The 16,337-nt window shown below is 46.8% G+C and overlaps 1 protein-coding gene across 4 annotated transcripts in view; it reads right to left on the bottom strand.

Moving 5' to 3' along the window:
- Positions 1-16,337, bottom strand: part of PCSK6 (proprotein convertase subtilisin/kexin type 6) — a 211,276-nt gene that overhangs the window by 92,838 nt on the left and 102,101 nt on the right. For all 4 annotated transcript variants that reach the window (XM_059879305.1, XM_024982014.2, XM_024982015.2 and 1 more), the window contains 4 exons: positions 13,955-14,065; positions 13,355-13,498; positions 11,053-11,129; positions 9,166-9,254 (listed from right to left, as the gene is read on the bottom strand). In XM_059879305.1, the coding sequence (XP_059735288.1) occupies positions 9,166-9,254; positions 11,053-11,129; positions 13,355-13,498; positions 13,955-14,065 (421 nt within the window). The remainder of the gene's footprint in view (positions 1-9,165; positions 9,255-11,052; positions 11,130-13,354; positions 13,499-13,954; positions 14,066-16,337) is intronic.

Below are 16,337 nucleotides of genomic sequence, written 5' to 3'. Positions count from 1 at the left end.
AAGTTCATCTGAAAGAGAAAATGTGTAAGAATAGCCAAGAGATTTTAAAAAAAACTTTAATAAAAAATATATCCTAAAAAAAATCCTCTCAAACTATAATTTAAAATGAAATATTATTTAGGGATTAAAAACAAACAGACTAATGAAACATGATGAAGGATCCAATATACATTGGAAATTTAGTATATGATAAGGGTGGCATGCAGAGATCACTAAACATTAATACTGGAGAAAAGTCAAGTCAGAGTTCTCCACAACATTCACAAAAATATACTGTACATGGATTAAAAAGCTTAACAGAAAAGACAAAACCATGAAGGTTTCAAGATGAACTATTCTGAAGTGAAATTTCTAGACAAAATATAAAACAAATTTATTATCTTGGGTTTTCTAAGCAAAGTCCAAAACCCAAGAGTTGAAAGGGAAGATTACAAATACATCATAAAATTTTTAAACAGATTTTAACTGAAACATTACATACAAAAAACGGTAAAAGTCATCAATGTATAGCTCCACAACTTTAAAAAAATTAAAAAGTGTCTAAAATGAAAGTTTGGGACTTTCAGTTAAACAAGCAGAAGTGATCCACTCTCCTCTCTGAAAACAAAAAAGATGACACCTGCCTCCATGATTCCCAAGGGTACGTAATTCCTCACAAAGTACTGATGCTCTCGGGGGCCATAAGACTGGTACATGTGGCTGGGGGAGTCTGTTTCTTTGCCACTGCACTGCTTTTACAGCCAAGATGAAAATCCATCTAAATGTCCATTATTTCAGAAAACAGTGATGTTTGACCAGGAATCAGACAGACACATCAGCTTTCCAAGAACAGGCAGTTTCTGTGGCCTAAGTGATCATCAGCACTGCCGCATTCCTGCTGAGTCAGCATGTGATGAATGGATGTTACTTCCCTGGTGAGCGGAGGGACCACTAAGAGGCACTGGACTGGCAGGTCCACAGTGCCTCCAGCCCAGCTAATGCCCCACTTCTCTTCCTTTCTGTTTTAGCATCTTAGCAGCCTAGGAAGAAAGACCTTGATCTTCTCCAGCCAGTCACTAATTAAAACCAGAAAGTGACTAGCCTGACACCTCTGCAACAATGCTGTAAAAACACAAGGGAAAAGGGAACATGACAAGGGAAGAAGATGATGAAAAGTATAAGCAAGCATTGTTCCATCATATCCAAAATTTAAAGAAAACATGATTTCTCCATGAAGCAAGGGATCAAAGAGACACAAGAATTCAATGAAGAGAAAACAAGACAAAAGAAAGAAGACCAAAGTGTGTTACCCTGAGGAAAGACACAGATGGAGACAGCTCAACACCTTCAGAAATGAAAGCCACACTAGAAAAAGTGTGGGAAAAGAAGGCACCAGTTAAACAGTCAGACATAGAAGAGCTGGATAAAAACTGAGGAAAATAAAACAGAAAAGAATTAAGTTAAATATGAACAGAAAGAGATATAGAAACTAGGAAATAGAGATCTGATACACATGTAAGTGGTTCACAAGAAGCATAAAACTGAACATATATAGCTAAAAATATTCAAAAATCATAACAGAAGAAAATTTGCCTAAAATTGAAAACACTCAGATCTTTTTGAGGATGCTGCATCCCTGGAACAGCTGCTGCAGAAGCCTCAGCCAGAGGTAGCCACAGGGGCTGGACTTCCAGAGTAAAGAAGGCTCACCCACCCTGAGCACTCACTGGAGGGACTGTGCTGAGGCTGGGACTCCAATACTTTGGCAACCTCATGCAAAGAGCTGACTCACTGGAAAAGACCCTGATGCTGGAAAGATTGAGGACAGAAGGAGAAGGGGACGACAGAGGATGAGATGGTTGGATGGCATCATTGACTCAGTGGACATGAGTTTGAGCAAACTCTAGGAGAAGGACAGAGAAGCCTGGCGTGCTGCAGTCCATGGGGTCACAAGGAGTTCGACATGACTTAGCGACTGAAGAGCAACAGTAATCCAAGCCCCAAAGTCAAGTCACCTACAAGGAGAAGGATTTAGGCTGACTTCAAACTTTCCCAAGCAACAGTGGATCCAAAAGACAAGCAGGTGATGTTTATCAAGTTCCATAAGGCTGTATACATTAAAGGTATAACTCAGGTGCAAAGGCCACCTTCAAAACTTCCCAAAGATGAAAGAAAACAGCACCTGTTAGCCTTTCTTGAAAAAGTTGCGTGTGTGCTAAGTTGTTTTGGTCATGTCCAACCCTTTGTGACCCTATGGACTGTAGCCCACCAGGCTCCTCTGTCCATGGGATTCTCCAGGCAAGACTACGGGAGGGGGCTGCTATGCCCTCCTCCAGCTCGAAAAAGTTAATGGGTGGCAAACTCCAGTGAATTAAGAGATGAATCAAATTAGATTACTCAGGAGTGAAAAGGTGTACTGAAAATGATGGTGGGGACCCAAGACTAAAAAACTATGAGAATCATAATGACAGGTGACTAATACTGAACCTTGACAATGTAAAAACAATATTTAAAAAAAGAACTAAAATTGAAGTGTGGGGTGAAGTGAGAACAAGCTGAAATGAATGTTAATTACTCAGTATGGGAAATATATGTAACAACAAAAAATTAACTCTGGCATCTTTAAAGGCTGTCACAATCTTGGGACTTTTTTTTTTTTTTAATAAAAGAGAGATATTTGAGAAAATATGTCATTTCTTCACATAAGGAAATATTTATGTGAAGTTCAGCAATTTCTCTCCCTTAAGCTGATTTCTTTTTCTTCTATTCAATGCACATAAATCAAATAAAGCAAGCATAAAGTTAAACACTAAACAAACACAATTAAACATAAAATTAAATCTAAAGTTCAGGAATATTAAGTTTTACTTAGTTTCTCTCGTATTAAGTTTGCATAAAATTAAACAGTATATTTTACTAAATACAAGTACAGATCTTTCTTGACTTATGATAGGGTTACATTCTCGTAAAATATTCTCAACTTAGGACAGATTTAAGTAAAAAATGCATTTAATATACCTACCCAACAAACATCATAGCTTACCCAGCCTCCCCTGAACATTTTCAGAACACTCACATTAGCCTACAAATCACCTACGGGAAAATCACCTACGGCAAAGCTTACTTTATAATAAAGCATTGAATATCTTCTGTAATTTACTGAATACTGTACCGAAAGTGAAGACACAACTGTTGTACACGCGTCAGCTGTTTACCCTTGTGGCTCTGTGACTGACTAGAAGCCGAGGCTCCCACTGCCCAGCACCATGAGAGAATTCCATATGGAATATTGCTAGCTCCAAAAAAGAGCAAAATTCAAAACTCAAACTAGGGTTTCTACTTTGATGTATCACTTTCACATCATGGTTAAGTTGAAAAATCTTAAGTCACACCATCATGTCTAAGGAACCATCTGCATGGTACAATCAAAAGTTAAAAAAACAAAAACAAAAACTATATTGTCCATCCATCCATCCATTCATCCATCTATCCACACTTAGTAAATATGGTTTAAAGGGTTAGTGTCAGCCGCTAAGTTGTGTCTGACTCTTTGTGATGCCATGCACTCTAACCCGCCATGCTTCTCTGCTCATGGGATTCTCCAGGCAAGAATACTGGAGTGGATTGTCATTTCCTTCTCAGGGGATCTTCCTGACCCAGGGATCAAACCCAGGTCTCCTGCATTGCATTTTGTAAAAGAGTAGAGGCTAAGAGCTGGCTGGCCCTCATCTGTGAAATGAGGACAAAAGCAGCATCAATGACAGAGTGCTCTGTAGAGATTATGTAAGACACATAAGACACTTCAGACACCTCATCACACAGACAGACACCTCATCAGTGCCTATGATGTAGACAGAACTCTGTAAGTACTGGTTATTTCTGTTTTCACCAGGTTCCAGATGATATTTTACCTTCCTTGTCCTCCTCTGCAATTTGATAAAGCATTACATACATTGTGGAGTTATTTCGACTTGTTAACAAGCAAGCATATTATTTTAAAGACATAATTTGGACAGTGCCACTTTTTATTCCATTTATTTTCCTGTGATAAAACATGTAAGAAACATGCAATTCTACAAAGAAAGTTGGTAGAAAAAAATTACTCCATTTGTATAAATATATAGTACACTTTTAGGAGCCCATCTGTAGTGATTTTAAACCATATCCACAATTCTTTGACACTTTTTCATTCAACAGATGCAGCCTAATGTCTCTCCTCTTGAGTATATGTTAGGATCATTTCTAAAGAACAGAGTGTGACTGAACTGACTGTGTGTGACTTCTAAGACCATACCATAAAAAGCACTGCTGCTTCCTGCTGGTTCTCTGAATCACCTGCAGTGAGAGAAGCTAGGTACCATGCCACAGGCACTCTGGTAACCCCACGGAGAGTACACATGAAGAGGAAGCTAGGCCTCCTGCCAACGGTCAGGAGGGGATGGAGGACTCTAGCCAACAACCAAATAAGTGACCTGTCCTGAAAGTGGATACTCCAGCCACCAGCAAGCCCTCAGATGACAATCACAGCCAACCTCATGAATGACCCTCAGCTGGAATCACTTAGTTAATCCACTGTCTGTGCTAGATCACAAATGTTTGCTGGAGTAACTACCATGCAGCAATGTGCTGTGTTGTGCTTAGTCACTCAGTCGTGTCTGACTCTTTGTGACCCCATGGAGCCTGCCAAGCTCCTCTGTTCATGGGGATTCTCCAGGCAATAATACTGGAATGTGTTGCCATGCCCTCCTCCAGGAATATTCCCAACCCAGGGATTGAACCCAGGTCTCCTGCATTGCAGGTGGATTCTTTACCATCTGAGCCACCAGAACATACACCATCTATTTGGTAAAGAAATAGAAACTACAAGTGTTAGTTCCAATAAAGGCAGAGTAGCCTTTCTATTACACTAACTCTTTTAAAAATAATAATTATAAACTCTGGACTAAAGACTTAAGAAAACAAAAACTTTTTAAGGGCATTGGAAAGCAACCAGAAGGCAGAAGCAGGTGATTCAGTTCTTAAAAGAGCAACCATACCAGGTATGATGCAGGTTCATAACATTTTTCCTCTGAGGGCACTCCTCATGTCTTTTAATACAGAGAAGCTAGAACTCAATCAGGAAAATGCAATCTTATTCTGCTGGGGAGCTGTGGGATTGAGTCTGGAACTGTTAGAGAAGCTGGAAATTGAGAGAAATCCTAGAAAGCAGAGAGCTAGAGAAGAAGACATACATAAACTTCCCTCAGATATTCAGCTAAGCCCTGCATGGAGCACATCTGGGCAAGTCTCTAAGAAGCCCAGGTAGAGAGGAATAGGGGGAGGCTGAATGAGTGAGCAGATACTCCAGCGGGCTGCCACTGCAGGGGCACTGCGGTCAACTTGGAGCTTGAACCTTGCCAACTTAGACATGCTGGTTAAACGCTTCAGTGTTTCCAATGAAATACTAAAAGAGTCACACTATCCTTAGCGACTGAACAACATCTAAGAGTAAAGACTGTTCTTGAGCTAAAGGATTTCCTCTAAGGCGAAGGGCAAATCAGAACAGATGAGTCATTACAAAATGAAAAATTGAACTGACAGCAAGAACAACACTCAATTGTATTCAGGGATAACAGAATCAAGAGTCCCTACAATATAATGGAACAATGTCCAGTGTACAATAAAAAATTACTAGACATGTGCAAAGAAACAGGAGTATGTTGCACACTATAAAAAGAAAAATCAATGATTAGAAACATACCCACATTCCCAGTTTATCCCTCATTTCCCTTTGGTAACCAGAAGCTTGTCTGTGGCTGTCTGTGAGTCTGTTTCTGTTTTGCAAGTAAGTTCAAGCGTATCACTGTTTTATAAACTCCACATAAAGTGATATCATATACTTGTTTTTGTTTGACCTAAATTTGGGAATAACAGATACATATTATATATGAAACAGATAAATAACAAGGACCTACTATACAACACTATCTTCAATATTTTGTAATAATCTATAATGGAAAAAATCTGAAGATATATGTATATATATTATATACATGAACCACTTTGATGTCCACCTGAAACACTGTAAATCAACTACACTTCAATTTAAAAAATAGAAACATATCATATATGACCAAGCTATTGGAATCAGTACAAAAGACTGTAAAAAAAAACTCATAAATATTTTAAATAATCCAAAATAAAATATAAGTATAATGGATGATGAGAAAGAGAATGTCAGAAAAGATTTGGAAATAGTGAAAAATAGCCACATGGACATCAAAGAACAGAAAAGCACAATATTTGAGTAGGAAAGAAATTTGAGTAGGAAAAAAATCATTGGGTGGAAATAACAATGGATTGAACACAACAAAAGAGAGGATTGGTGAACTTGAAGAAAATAGTGCGAAAGAAATTATCAAATCTGAAGCACACACGAAAAAAAAAAAGATTTAAAAAATGAATACAGCTTTAACCTGTGAGATATATCAAGCAATGTAACAGCTATAACTGGTGCCCAAAGAGAAGAGAGAGAAAACAGGACTGCAAAAAATATTTAAAGAAACATTGACAGAAATTTTTCCAAACTTCATTTAGAAAAAGAAAGAATAAACAAACAACCCACTAAGAAGCATAGCAAATCCCAAGGTGGATAACTATGAAAGAAATTACACCAAGGGCCATCAGAGTCATCATAGACAAAGCATAGAGAGGAAAAAATACTAAATAAATAAAAGTAAATAATGAAATATTTACTAAATATTTCAGTTCAGTTCAGTTCAGTTCAGTCACTCAGTTGTGTCCGACTCTTTGCGACCCCATGAATCACAGCACGCCAGGTCTCCCTGTCCATCACCAACTCCAGGAGTTCACTCAGACTCACGTCCATCGAGTCAGTGATGCCATCCAGCCATCTCATCCTCTGTCGTCCCCTTCTCCTCCTGCCCCCAATCCCTCCCAGCATCAGAGTCTTTTCCAGTGAGTCAACTCTTCGCATGAGGTGGCTAAATAAAAGTAGCCAAAGAAACAACTCACATTACATACAGAGGAACAACAATAAGGATGACAACCAACTCATCATCAGAAACAATGAATACCAATGACAATGGAAGAGCATCTTTAAAGGGCTGAGAGAGAACCGTGTCACCCCAGGATTCACCAAAACTTCTTTCAAAGAAGATGAAATTCAGATAAAAGCTGAGATGATTTCTCACCAGCATACCTACACTTCAAGAAATACTACAGCAGTAAAAGAAATTCTCAGGCTGGAGAAAAACTGAAACCAGACAGAAGGAATCTGAAGCTAGAAAATATGGAAGGGTAAACATGTAGGTAAGTATACTTCTTTTCACAAGCCAACTGTTTACAGCAAGAATAAACAGTGGGTTTATAAAATATGAAAACATAAAAACAACAGCATAAAAGGTGAAACTAAGTGTGAACTCAAGTAATGTTTTAGGTTCATATATTATACATGAAGTTGTATAATATTAACTCCATGTAGATTGGAATTAAGTTAGGATATACACTTTAATCTCTTGAACAACTTTAGAAACAGAAAAGATATAAAAAGGTAGAGCTCATGGAAACATCAGAATGTCTCAGAGAAGTTCCCTGCTTTGTGCCAGCACGTGGAGAGGGAGGTTGTGTTAGGGTGCCTGAAGGCTGCCTGTCCAGGTGGGCTTGGAGGGAGGGTCAGGAAGAGGGTGGAGAGGCTGATGCCGTGTGCAGCAGCTCTGGAGACGCGGCTGTCATAGGTTCCCTGGGTCAATGCCAATACCCCCACCCATTCTCCATGGCAACCCCACCCATGTTCACAGAGAGTTTACACCCATTGTCCCAGGACACAGAGGCAGTGGGTGGTGGGAATTCAACTGGTACCCAGATCAGTCAGGGAGAATTTTCATGGGTCTTCACTCATCAAAGGCTCCAGGGAGACCTTACACATCTCAACATAAAAGAACTGTCCATGATGGAGTGAGATCAGGTGACAGTCCTCTGATGTGTTCTCTGCAGGACATGCTCTTGGTGGCTAATGATATCACAGACTGACAAGTCCCAGCCACTTCAAAGGTTTCCAGGGACAGGGCAGGTGGAGAGTCCTCAGTAACTGAAAACTGGGGAGCCTTTTCTCAAAACTCAAGAAACTCCCCAAGGACTGAGTGACCCATAGAACCCCTGGCCCAACCTCCCCACCCTTCACTGCTCATCACAGAGCTGAAGGAGCTACGGCCCCTTCATAAAGGAAAAGCAGCCGAGAAGGCCATGCCATGGGAAGGAGGCACCCAGCACAGCCACTGGCGTGCACATGAGCACTTTCAAATTGAGGGCCAGAGTCACAGGTGAGCACTCAGTGCCCTGAGGCCAAGTGGATGGTTGGGGACCGTTCAGGCCTGGCACACACCTGCTCAGTGCCAGTTCAGCCGCATGCACCTACAAGACACTGCAGAGGACATGCTGAATGACCCTCTGCCATTCTGAAATGACCAACTGCCAGGCTTGGGCGGGGGAGGCGAGAGGAAGTTGCGTGACTCTCTGCTCTTAAAGCCCCATGCTGACAAGAGAAGCCTGACTCTCCAATGGAGAAAATAAACAACAGAGCCAGAGATATCCTGGGTCAGGTAGTGTTCCCTACAGGGCCCTGGAAGGCTGACCCCCTGGAGAACAAGGCGGGAGCATCCAGCTTCGAGAGCCTCCACGGAAGCACATTTGGGCATGGGCAACTGTAAGCCATGGGAGGACTGACCCAAAAGGGAGGCAGGGAGGCTTTTGGGGTGATGTGAATGCTACAAGTCCACCAAGACAAACAGGGGAGACCAGGCAAGTCTGCGGGTCACTGTGACAAATGTTCTCTGGCTAAAGCTGAGGGGCAGGTACAGTGGGCCAGGAGGCTACAGCAAGAGTTGGGGCCAAGGTTAGGCTTCCTCTCAGGTGAAAACCATAAATTCTGCTGGGAGAGTGATTGGCAAGCCTGGGAAGGCCAGCAGCAGGACCCAGCGGCTTCACGGAGCAGTCAGCTTGACAGCGGTGACTCAGGGGCCAGACACTAGCACCCATGGAGGCTTTACAGGCCCCAGGCAGTGTGAGGTGAGGCCCAGGATCCGACTCGGTCTAATGCCATGGGGAGTGCAGCTGCCCAGACCTGCAGGGGACTGCACCCTGCACCCAGGACAGCCTGAGCCCCTCGGCAGTGCACTTGAGCCTCACCTCCAATCTTGGCATTGTATGCAACCCCTACAATGCAGTAGGAGTTGTTGGCGGAGGCGGCGACTTCTCCTGCACAGCGAGTGCCATGTCTGCGGGAAGGAGAGAAGGCAATCAGGACCCTAAGCTGGGGACGCTGAGGTCCTCCCTCAATCCTCCCCATAACTGCTGGGCCATCCGTGCACCCCCGTGGCAGGACCCTCCTGTGAGAAGAGCCATTGTCCCTAAGCTGGGGGACACTGAGGCCGTCCCCCATTTCTCCCCATCAATGCTGGGCCATCCATGTGCCCCACAGGCTGCCCTGCAGATGTGATGCACCTGTATCAGATTTGGGCTCTGCTGGGCACCCACGGCCTCCTCATCCCACCCCCAGGCTCTGCGTCCCCCTGACTAACAGCACAGTGCAGATGCTGGCCTGGCTGCAGAGATGAAATAAGAACAAACAAAGGCTTAGGTTCTGTCCCCTGAGCCCTCTCCCTACCCTGTGCTCACCCTGGGCAGACCCCTCCCCCCACACACCTCTCCACAGCCATTCCAGCAGAGGGCAAGGAGGACGGCTGGACACGGAACACTCAACAGCAGTAGGTGGAATAGGAAGAGGTGACCTGAGGTCAGCACTCTCCTCAGTAATGACCCCACTCTGCCACCTACAGCAGGCACATCTCTGAGAAGGCCCTTCAGAGGTGAGAATCACTGATTTGGAATCAAAACCACCTTTAAAGCCAGTCCTGAGCCCAAGGGTCAGCCCCCGGGGCAGCCCTCCCTCCGTCCACACTCTGGACCATGTGTGCCTGCAGCTGGGGCTGTCCCTGAGTCATGGGCCCAGGGTCCCACTCGGGACTCACCACGCCGCATCTGGGTGGTCCCTCCCTGCCCGCTGCACCCCTGCAGCCCCAGCGTGGTGGCCATGGAGTGGGTAGGGCACCTGGGAGGTGAGGCCAGGCCGTCACAGGTGCTGGGAGCACTGCGGCCAGCCCACTAACTGCCTCCACTGGCTGAGCCTTCCTGCGGGGCTCCGTTGGGGCACTGGGACTCCAACCTCAGCATCAAATGGACTGAAATAGGGAACGCTGAGGAGGACACACCTTGAAGGCCTCGTGTCGGCAGGGGAAAGAAAGAAAGGGCTTCCACCATCCTCTAAACACGTTTGGAAGAAGGGGAAGAGCCAATGCACAGGGCCAGCTGATGGAGGAAGGTCTGGCCGGACACTGGACAGGAGCGCCCAGGCAGGTTTGGGAAACTAGACATCACCCCCAGGGCTGCTACCAATGGTGCCAAGTCCCCCAGTCTCTCCAGACCACCCCCACTCCCCCTATCACAAGTCTCAATGACCGAACAGTAACGGTGTGTCCCTCACCCATCATCTCACCACCGCGCCCAGCCCTCGGAGGAGGAAGCATCAGGACACAAGGCATCTCTAAGACACCGAGACTCAGCAAGGTCACCCCACTTGCACAGAGCCACACAGCCAGCCCCAGCATCACTTGGGCCTCCACCACTGCCCTTGTGAGGTCAAAGACAGGGTCAAGAAGGCTTGGGTGCTGACTGAGTGGTCTGAGAGAACACATTGTGATCTGGACAAAGCTGGCTGTGCAGACCATGAGATATTCCGACAATGTTGCAAACAGGAATAATGCTGGCCCAACACCCACTGCAGCTGACCAGCAGAGTGACAGCCCACAGGAAGGGGCCAAACCCACTGAGCCTGCGAGCCTGGAAGGTGGTGTGGGGTTTGCTCCTGGTGGTCAGCCCCAGACCCCACCAGGAGGCAGAGAGCTGCCCCCGGCCCATCTCCAGCCTAGGGTCCCCATGTGAGCTGGCTCCACCATCTGTGGGGACAGCAACAGAGAAGGAAGCAGGTAGGGGTCAGGCAGGTGACCCAGGACGTACTTATTCTCATTGCTGGCATCGTACCGCGGAGACGGATCGTAATCGTTGCCATTGACATCATAGCTCGCGTAGGAATCCTAAAAAATGAAACCTTGGTGACCAAAGAGAAGTGGCCCAGTGTATCACAACTCTGTTTATAACTGGTTTTAGGCCTCGACTGCAAACAGAAACAAGCCGGGCACTCTCTTACTGTAACAACAATTATACATATATATAATTATGTGGTGAATACACATAAAATTTACCACCCTAACCATTTTTACAGCTCAATGGTGCTAAGTACATCCACAAGTTGTGTGGCTGCCAGCACCATCCATCCACAGGATTCATCTTGCAAAACTCTGCACCTCTTAAACACTAACTCCTAATCCTCCCTCCTGAGCCCCTGGCAGCCACCGTCTGCTTTCCATCTCTATGAATGCAACTACTCCAGGGACCTCACCTACATGAGATCATGTAACAGAGAAGGATTAGCAGGCAGCCATTACTCTGCTCCCTGTTACTAGGCAACAGGGCTCCTCAGCCACTACTCTGGTGCCTCAATGGGCCCGGCCCCACAAGCAGCCGACTGTCAATGAGTGACCATTATTTGTGCTGCTCAGCTATTGGTCAGTGCTACAGTGGGCCCTGACCACTAGCACCTGACACCAAGGAACCACTGTGGCAGTGACTGAGTCAAGGGTCAGTGGCGTGGTGGTCATCAGGTGGAGAGTGAGGTAAGAGGCAGATTCAGGCCTTCTCCTGGAGGCCCTGCAGCTTACCCAGCCTTCAGTGAGCTGGAGGCCCAGGAAGCAGACTGGAGACTATGGCCCTCAGAGCCCTTGCCAAGGCCACCCACTAACTTTACCCCAGGCCTTGAAGCAGCCGTGAACCTCTCCCCCATCCCTGTCTCTGCGACCTAACTAGCAGTGCCCATCTGTTTGGGTCACAGTCTGTGGGACCTGGTCTCCCCATTTGGGCAGCCTAAGCAGCCTGAGGATCAGTGGGTTGGATGCCTGGCTCCCTCATGGCCCTGAGGGAGTTGCCAACTGAGACCTGTCTCCTCTGAGCCAGGACTGGGACCTTGAAGGGTGAAAGCTGTGCCTTGGGACCTTGCTTTCTTGACAGGACAGAGAATAACATTCATCTGGTAGAGATTTACAGGAACACCATTACCTGACCACCTGACCTCAGGAACAAAGGATCTGACACACAGAAGTCTGCAACAACCAACCTTGGCCCTCCCTCACCTTTTGCTTTTAAAGGGCCTCGCTGAAAGCTTTCAGTAACTTTGGGGTTCTTAGGGCATGAGCCACCCATCTGCTTGTATGAACCTATAATAAACTTTTCTCTGCGCCAAAGTCTAATGTTTAGTATATGATGGGCCTCACTGTGTGTTGGGCACACAGACTTGTGATTTCAGTAACAATCAGTGTGTGTCGTTTCGTGACCCAGGTACTGTCTTCACGGTTCATCCATGCATTAGCTATGCCTCATAATTCCCTTCATCTTATATTTTTAATATGTATGTTTTTGCTTTATATATTATCTGTATAATCTCCTATCTTCCTTTAAGACATGTTGTAAAAGCTCTCCTGATTGTTGACTTCAAAACTGTCATCCTTCGCAAACTAGTATATATAGGGTAGATAAATAACAAGGTCCTACTACACAGCACAGGGAACTATATTGAATATCCTGTGATAAACCGTAACAGAAAAGATGTTTTACACATATATAGCTGAGTCACTTTGCCAGACAGCAAAAATTAATACATTATAAATCAACTTTACTTTAATAAATGTTTTAAGAAGATAAAATTAAAAAACTGACATCGTTAAGGGTGCATAACCATCTACCCAACCAACATGAGATGACTGATGTAACCGAGGCACCCAAGTGCCTTAGAATCTCGAAGGCAGTTCTCAAAAGTTACCACGTGCCAGGTTCTTTTCTCTGCACCATTGGAGGAGTAACAGGCAGAGGGTCCCTACACACAACCATCACACACACACACACAACCCCCACACACGCCGATCTGAAGGTAAACAGGCACACAGACATGTGTGCAGAGGGGACACCCCACACACACACACCCAAGCACACACATTTGAGCCCCTCAGGGCCCCAGCAGCGCCCGGGAACCCTCTCAAACACCCCTGGCTCTGGGCAGCTGGGCTCACCAGCACTGCCAGCTCGGTTTCCGTACTGTAACATAATGGGGCAGGGCGGCGGGGCTTAAGCAGGTTATGCTGTACGTCGTCTCAGGTAATGACCAGCGCAGGTGAGCGTCTCAGGGAGCCAGCGCCAAGACTCCACTTACGTAGTTCGGGGCCAGGTCTGGGTGGTTTCTCTCTATGCCGTCATCCAGGATGGTGACCACCACGTTCTTTCCCGTGTAGCCCCGCTTCCATGCCGCCTGGACGTTCATTTCTGACCGGCAGCGGCTGTTCTTGTCACCACAGTGCTGCAGGCACACGAGACACAAAGCCCCCAGCACAGACACGCCTGACACAGACCTGCCAGCCCAACAGAGGTGCTGTGGTGCTAGTGGGAGGACAGGGTAGGACCTCCATTCCTCCTCCTGGTCCTAGCAAGAGTCATCGAGGAGGGCTGCATCGCTCTCCCGCCCTGACCTGGCCACGTGTACACGGAAGGCCCTCCTTCCCCAGCCAGGCCATGTCCCCATGGCTCTCCCTGGTGTTCCCGCCCTTCAGGGGCTCCATCCATGGCTCAAGGTGCCGCCCACCCTCCCCTGCTCCGGGGGCCCTTCACCCTGACCCTCACATAATGAAAGATTCACAAGAGAGCATGTGCCTGACAGCACTGAAATAGGGGTTCTACATGCAAAAGAAGTCCGTCTGTCTGGAGCTGACCCATCTCAGAAACACAGGGCGGGGACAGAGGCCCATGGCCTACTTACCATGTACCACATGTTGGACCAGATGGGATCGTTGAAATAAAGTGCCTGCGGGTCGTTTCGCACCTGTCTCTTCACCCGCCGTTTAACTTCCTGTTGCTGGATCCATTTCACCTAGCAGGGGAGAAATGCAGTTACTCTCTGTTTCAGCAGCCATGTCCTGGTTCCACAAGGCCGCTTTGCAGGTGTTCCAGGCATCCTTCTCCATGAACATCTAGGTCTATCAGATGCCTCGGATGGTTAATTCCAAGGAGACATTTTCACTTCAGAGCAACCATATTTCAAAGATGAAAACCAGTCTACATGGAAGGGAAGAGGACCGCTCTTATGCAACAGTAGGAAAATCATCCTGCTAAAGGAGACCTTGTGAAATGGCCAGTATTCTGGTGACCCTTGTCCCTAGTTAAAAGGAAATACATGTCAGGAATGGAGAGTGCAGAGGCATAAAAGGTGTCAAATGGTTTATCGGGAGGACACGGTTAATTATGATGATCCCTATAATGGAAGCACAGCAACTACTGCAGACCTGGTACCAGACATGCAGAGAAAACCTAGGGAGGCACACAGCAAAATACCGATATCAATTTCTGGATGGCGTTCATTTAAGATTTTACTGTTTGTTCAAGATTTTAAAATTATTTTCAGGGTTTTATAAACTTCTTTCAATCGGCATGACCTGCTGTCACAACCAAGGGAAAAAAGCTTCAGAGGCAAGATAAATGTTACTTAAGAGCAGGAATCTTGGAGCCTGGCTGCTTGGATTCAAATCTGGGCCCAAACTCACCAGTGGAGTGACTTCGAGCAGGGAGCCTCCCTGGCCTCAATTTGCTCATATCACCTGTGCAATGGGCATCACTGTGGCACCACAAGGAAGGATGGCATATAAAGTGTGCCATCAGTGACTGGCACAAGGATGTATCGTCATCACGTGTGTGTTTGTGTGTGTGTGTTTCAAAGTGGAAGAGGTGTTTTTTTTTTCACTTTTAAAAGATAAGGGAGCTGGAACTCCCATGCCCTGAACCTAAACGTTTTCTCAGTCCAGCTGCTATGGGTTCCCAATCCCATTCTCCTGCCACTGGGACTCACTTCTGCACAGGGGCTGCAGTGGGCAGAATGGGGACACCCAGCCCTGCTCTCAGAAGTTGGTGCTCCAGTCGAGGACTCCCACTAGGCAGCCCAGAGTGAGGCAGACAGGTGGCCAAGGGCAGGGAAAGTAGGGGAGGAAGACAAGGATGGAGCCTTGGGCATGGGGGGCTGGGTGACTTGGAGGTTAGGCCAAGGCTGGCGACCCCAGGGGGATGGAGGCACAAAGGTCAAGGGCCAAGCAGCTCCCCTCAGACCTCAGCTTTGACCTCCCCACAGGCATCTGAGCGAGGAGAGTGCAACAGCCCCACAGTTAAGGGTGACCCTGATCTCCAAGGACAACATGCTCAGAAGCAAATGTCACCAGGGAAGGTTTAGCGGTAAAGAACCTACATTCCAATTCAGGAGATGCAGGAGACATGGGCATGGCAAGTAAAATTGCACAGTGAAATATTCTGCTCATAACACCCTCTTAAGGCATTGTGAGACTTCCCAAAGTATTACTACCTGAACCAGGAAGCTTTAACTCGGTATAAAATGCCTAAGACCCTATGCCCTAATTGGCTGGGCTGCGTGCTGTAAGTACAGTGGTCGTACCCCACAGACAGCTCAAGCTCCTGGGATGGGATGCTCTGGGCCCACCAGCTCGGCCAACTCACTACCCACCAGGCTGCACTTTCCATCACAGAGGAGGGGGACCTTCCTCTCCCAAGGCCAACTGGGTGGCTCCTGAAAATCAGGCAGGTGATGGAGGGCACAGTGTCACCAGTCACAGAACAATCCCCCTGTGGGATAAGACAGTAAGGGCTCCTGGTCTCAGTGGCTGCTGCACTCTGGCTAAGAACCCAGTTGACACATAATTTGGGTGGAGGTGACAGCTGGGGGCTGTCCCTATGGCATGGTCTGGGGCAGCTTTCTCCCCCGGGACAGGTCACTGCAGGACACTGACAGCTGTCAGGCACTGTCAGGCCAATGGACCTGGATACAACAAATCACTCGCCAGGCCTGCACACACGAACTCCCAGATGCCAGGCACAGAGGCTGACTCAGCCCATGGTCACCTGGTCAGGGCCAACCCGCATCTCCCTTCTCCAGGCCCCAGCCACAGCCCTGCTTCTCACCCAGCTCCAGGAAAGGGCAGAGGGTTCCTGCATTCCATCCTCCTGCCATTTTCCAGACTGGCCCTTGTGTCTCTGGGGAGCATGGCCCCATGGCCCCTTACTCAGTGGCCTGCTCAATAATGCTGCACTGTCTCCAGTGTGTCCACTGCTGGTTCTGGTCATGAGCATGAGTGTAAACACCA

Source organism: Bos taurus, chromosome 21, assembly GCF_002263795.3.
Source record: "Bos taurus isolate L1 Dominette 01449 registration number 42190680 breed Hereford chromosome 21, ARS-UCD2.0, whole genome shotgun sequence".
NCBI lineage: Eukaryota > Metazoa > Chordata > Mammalia > Artiodactyla > Bovidae > Bos > Bos taurus.
The sequence above is the reverse complement of the archived record's forward strand: the minus strand, read 5'-3'. Positions and strand labels throughout refer to the sequence as shown.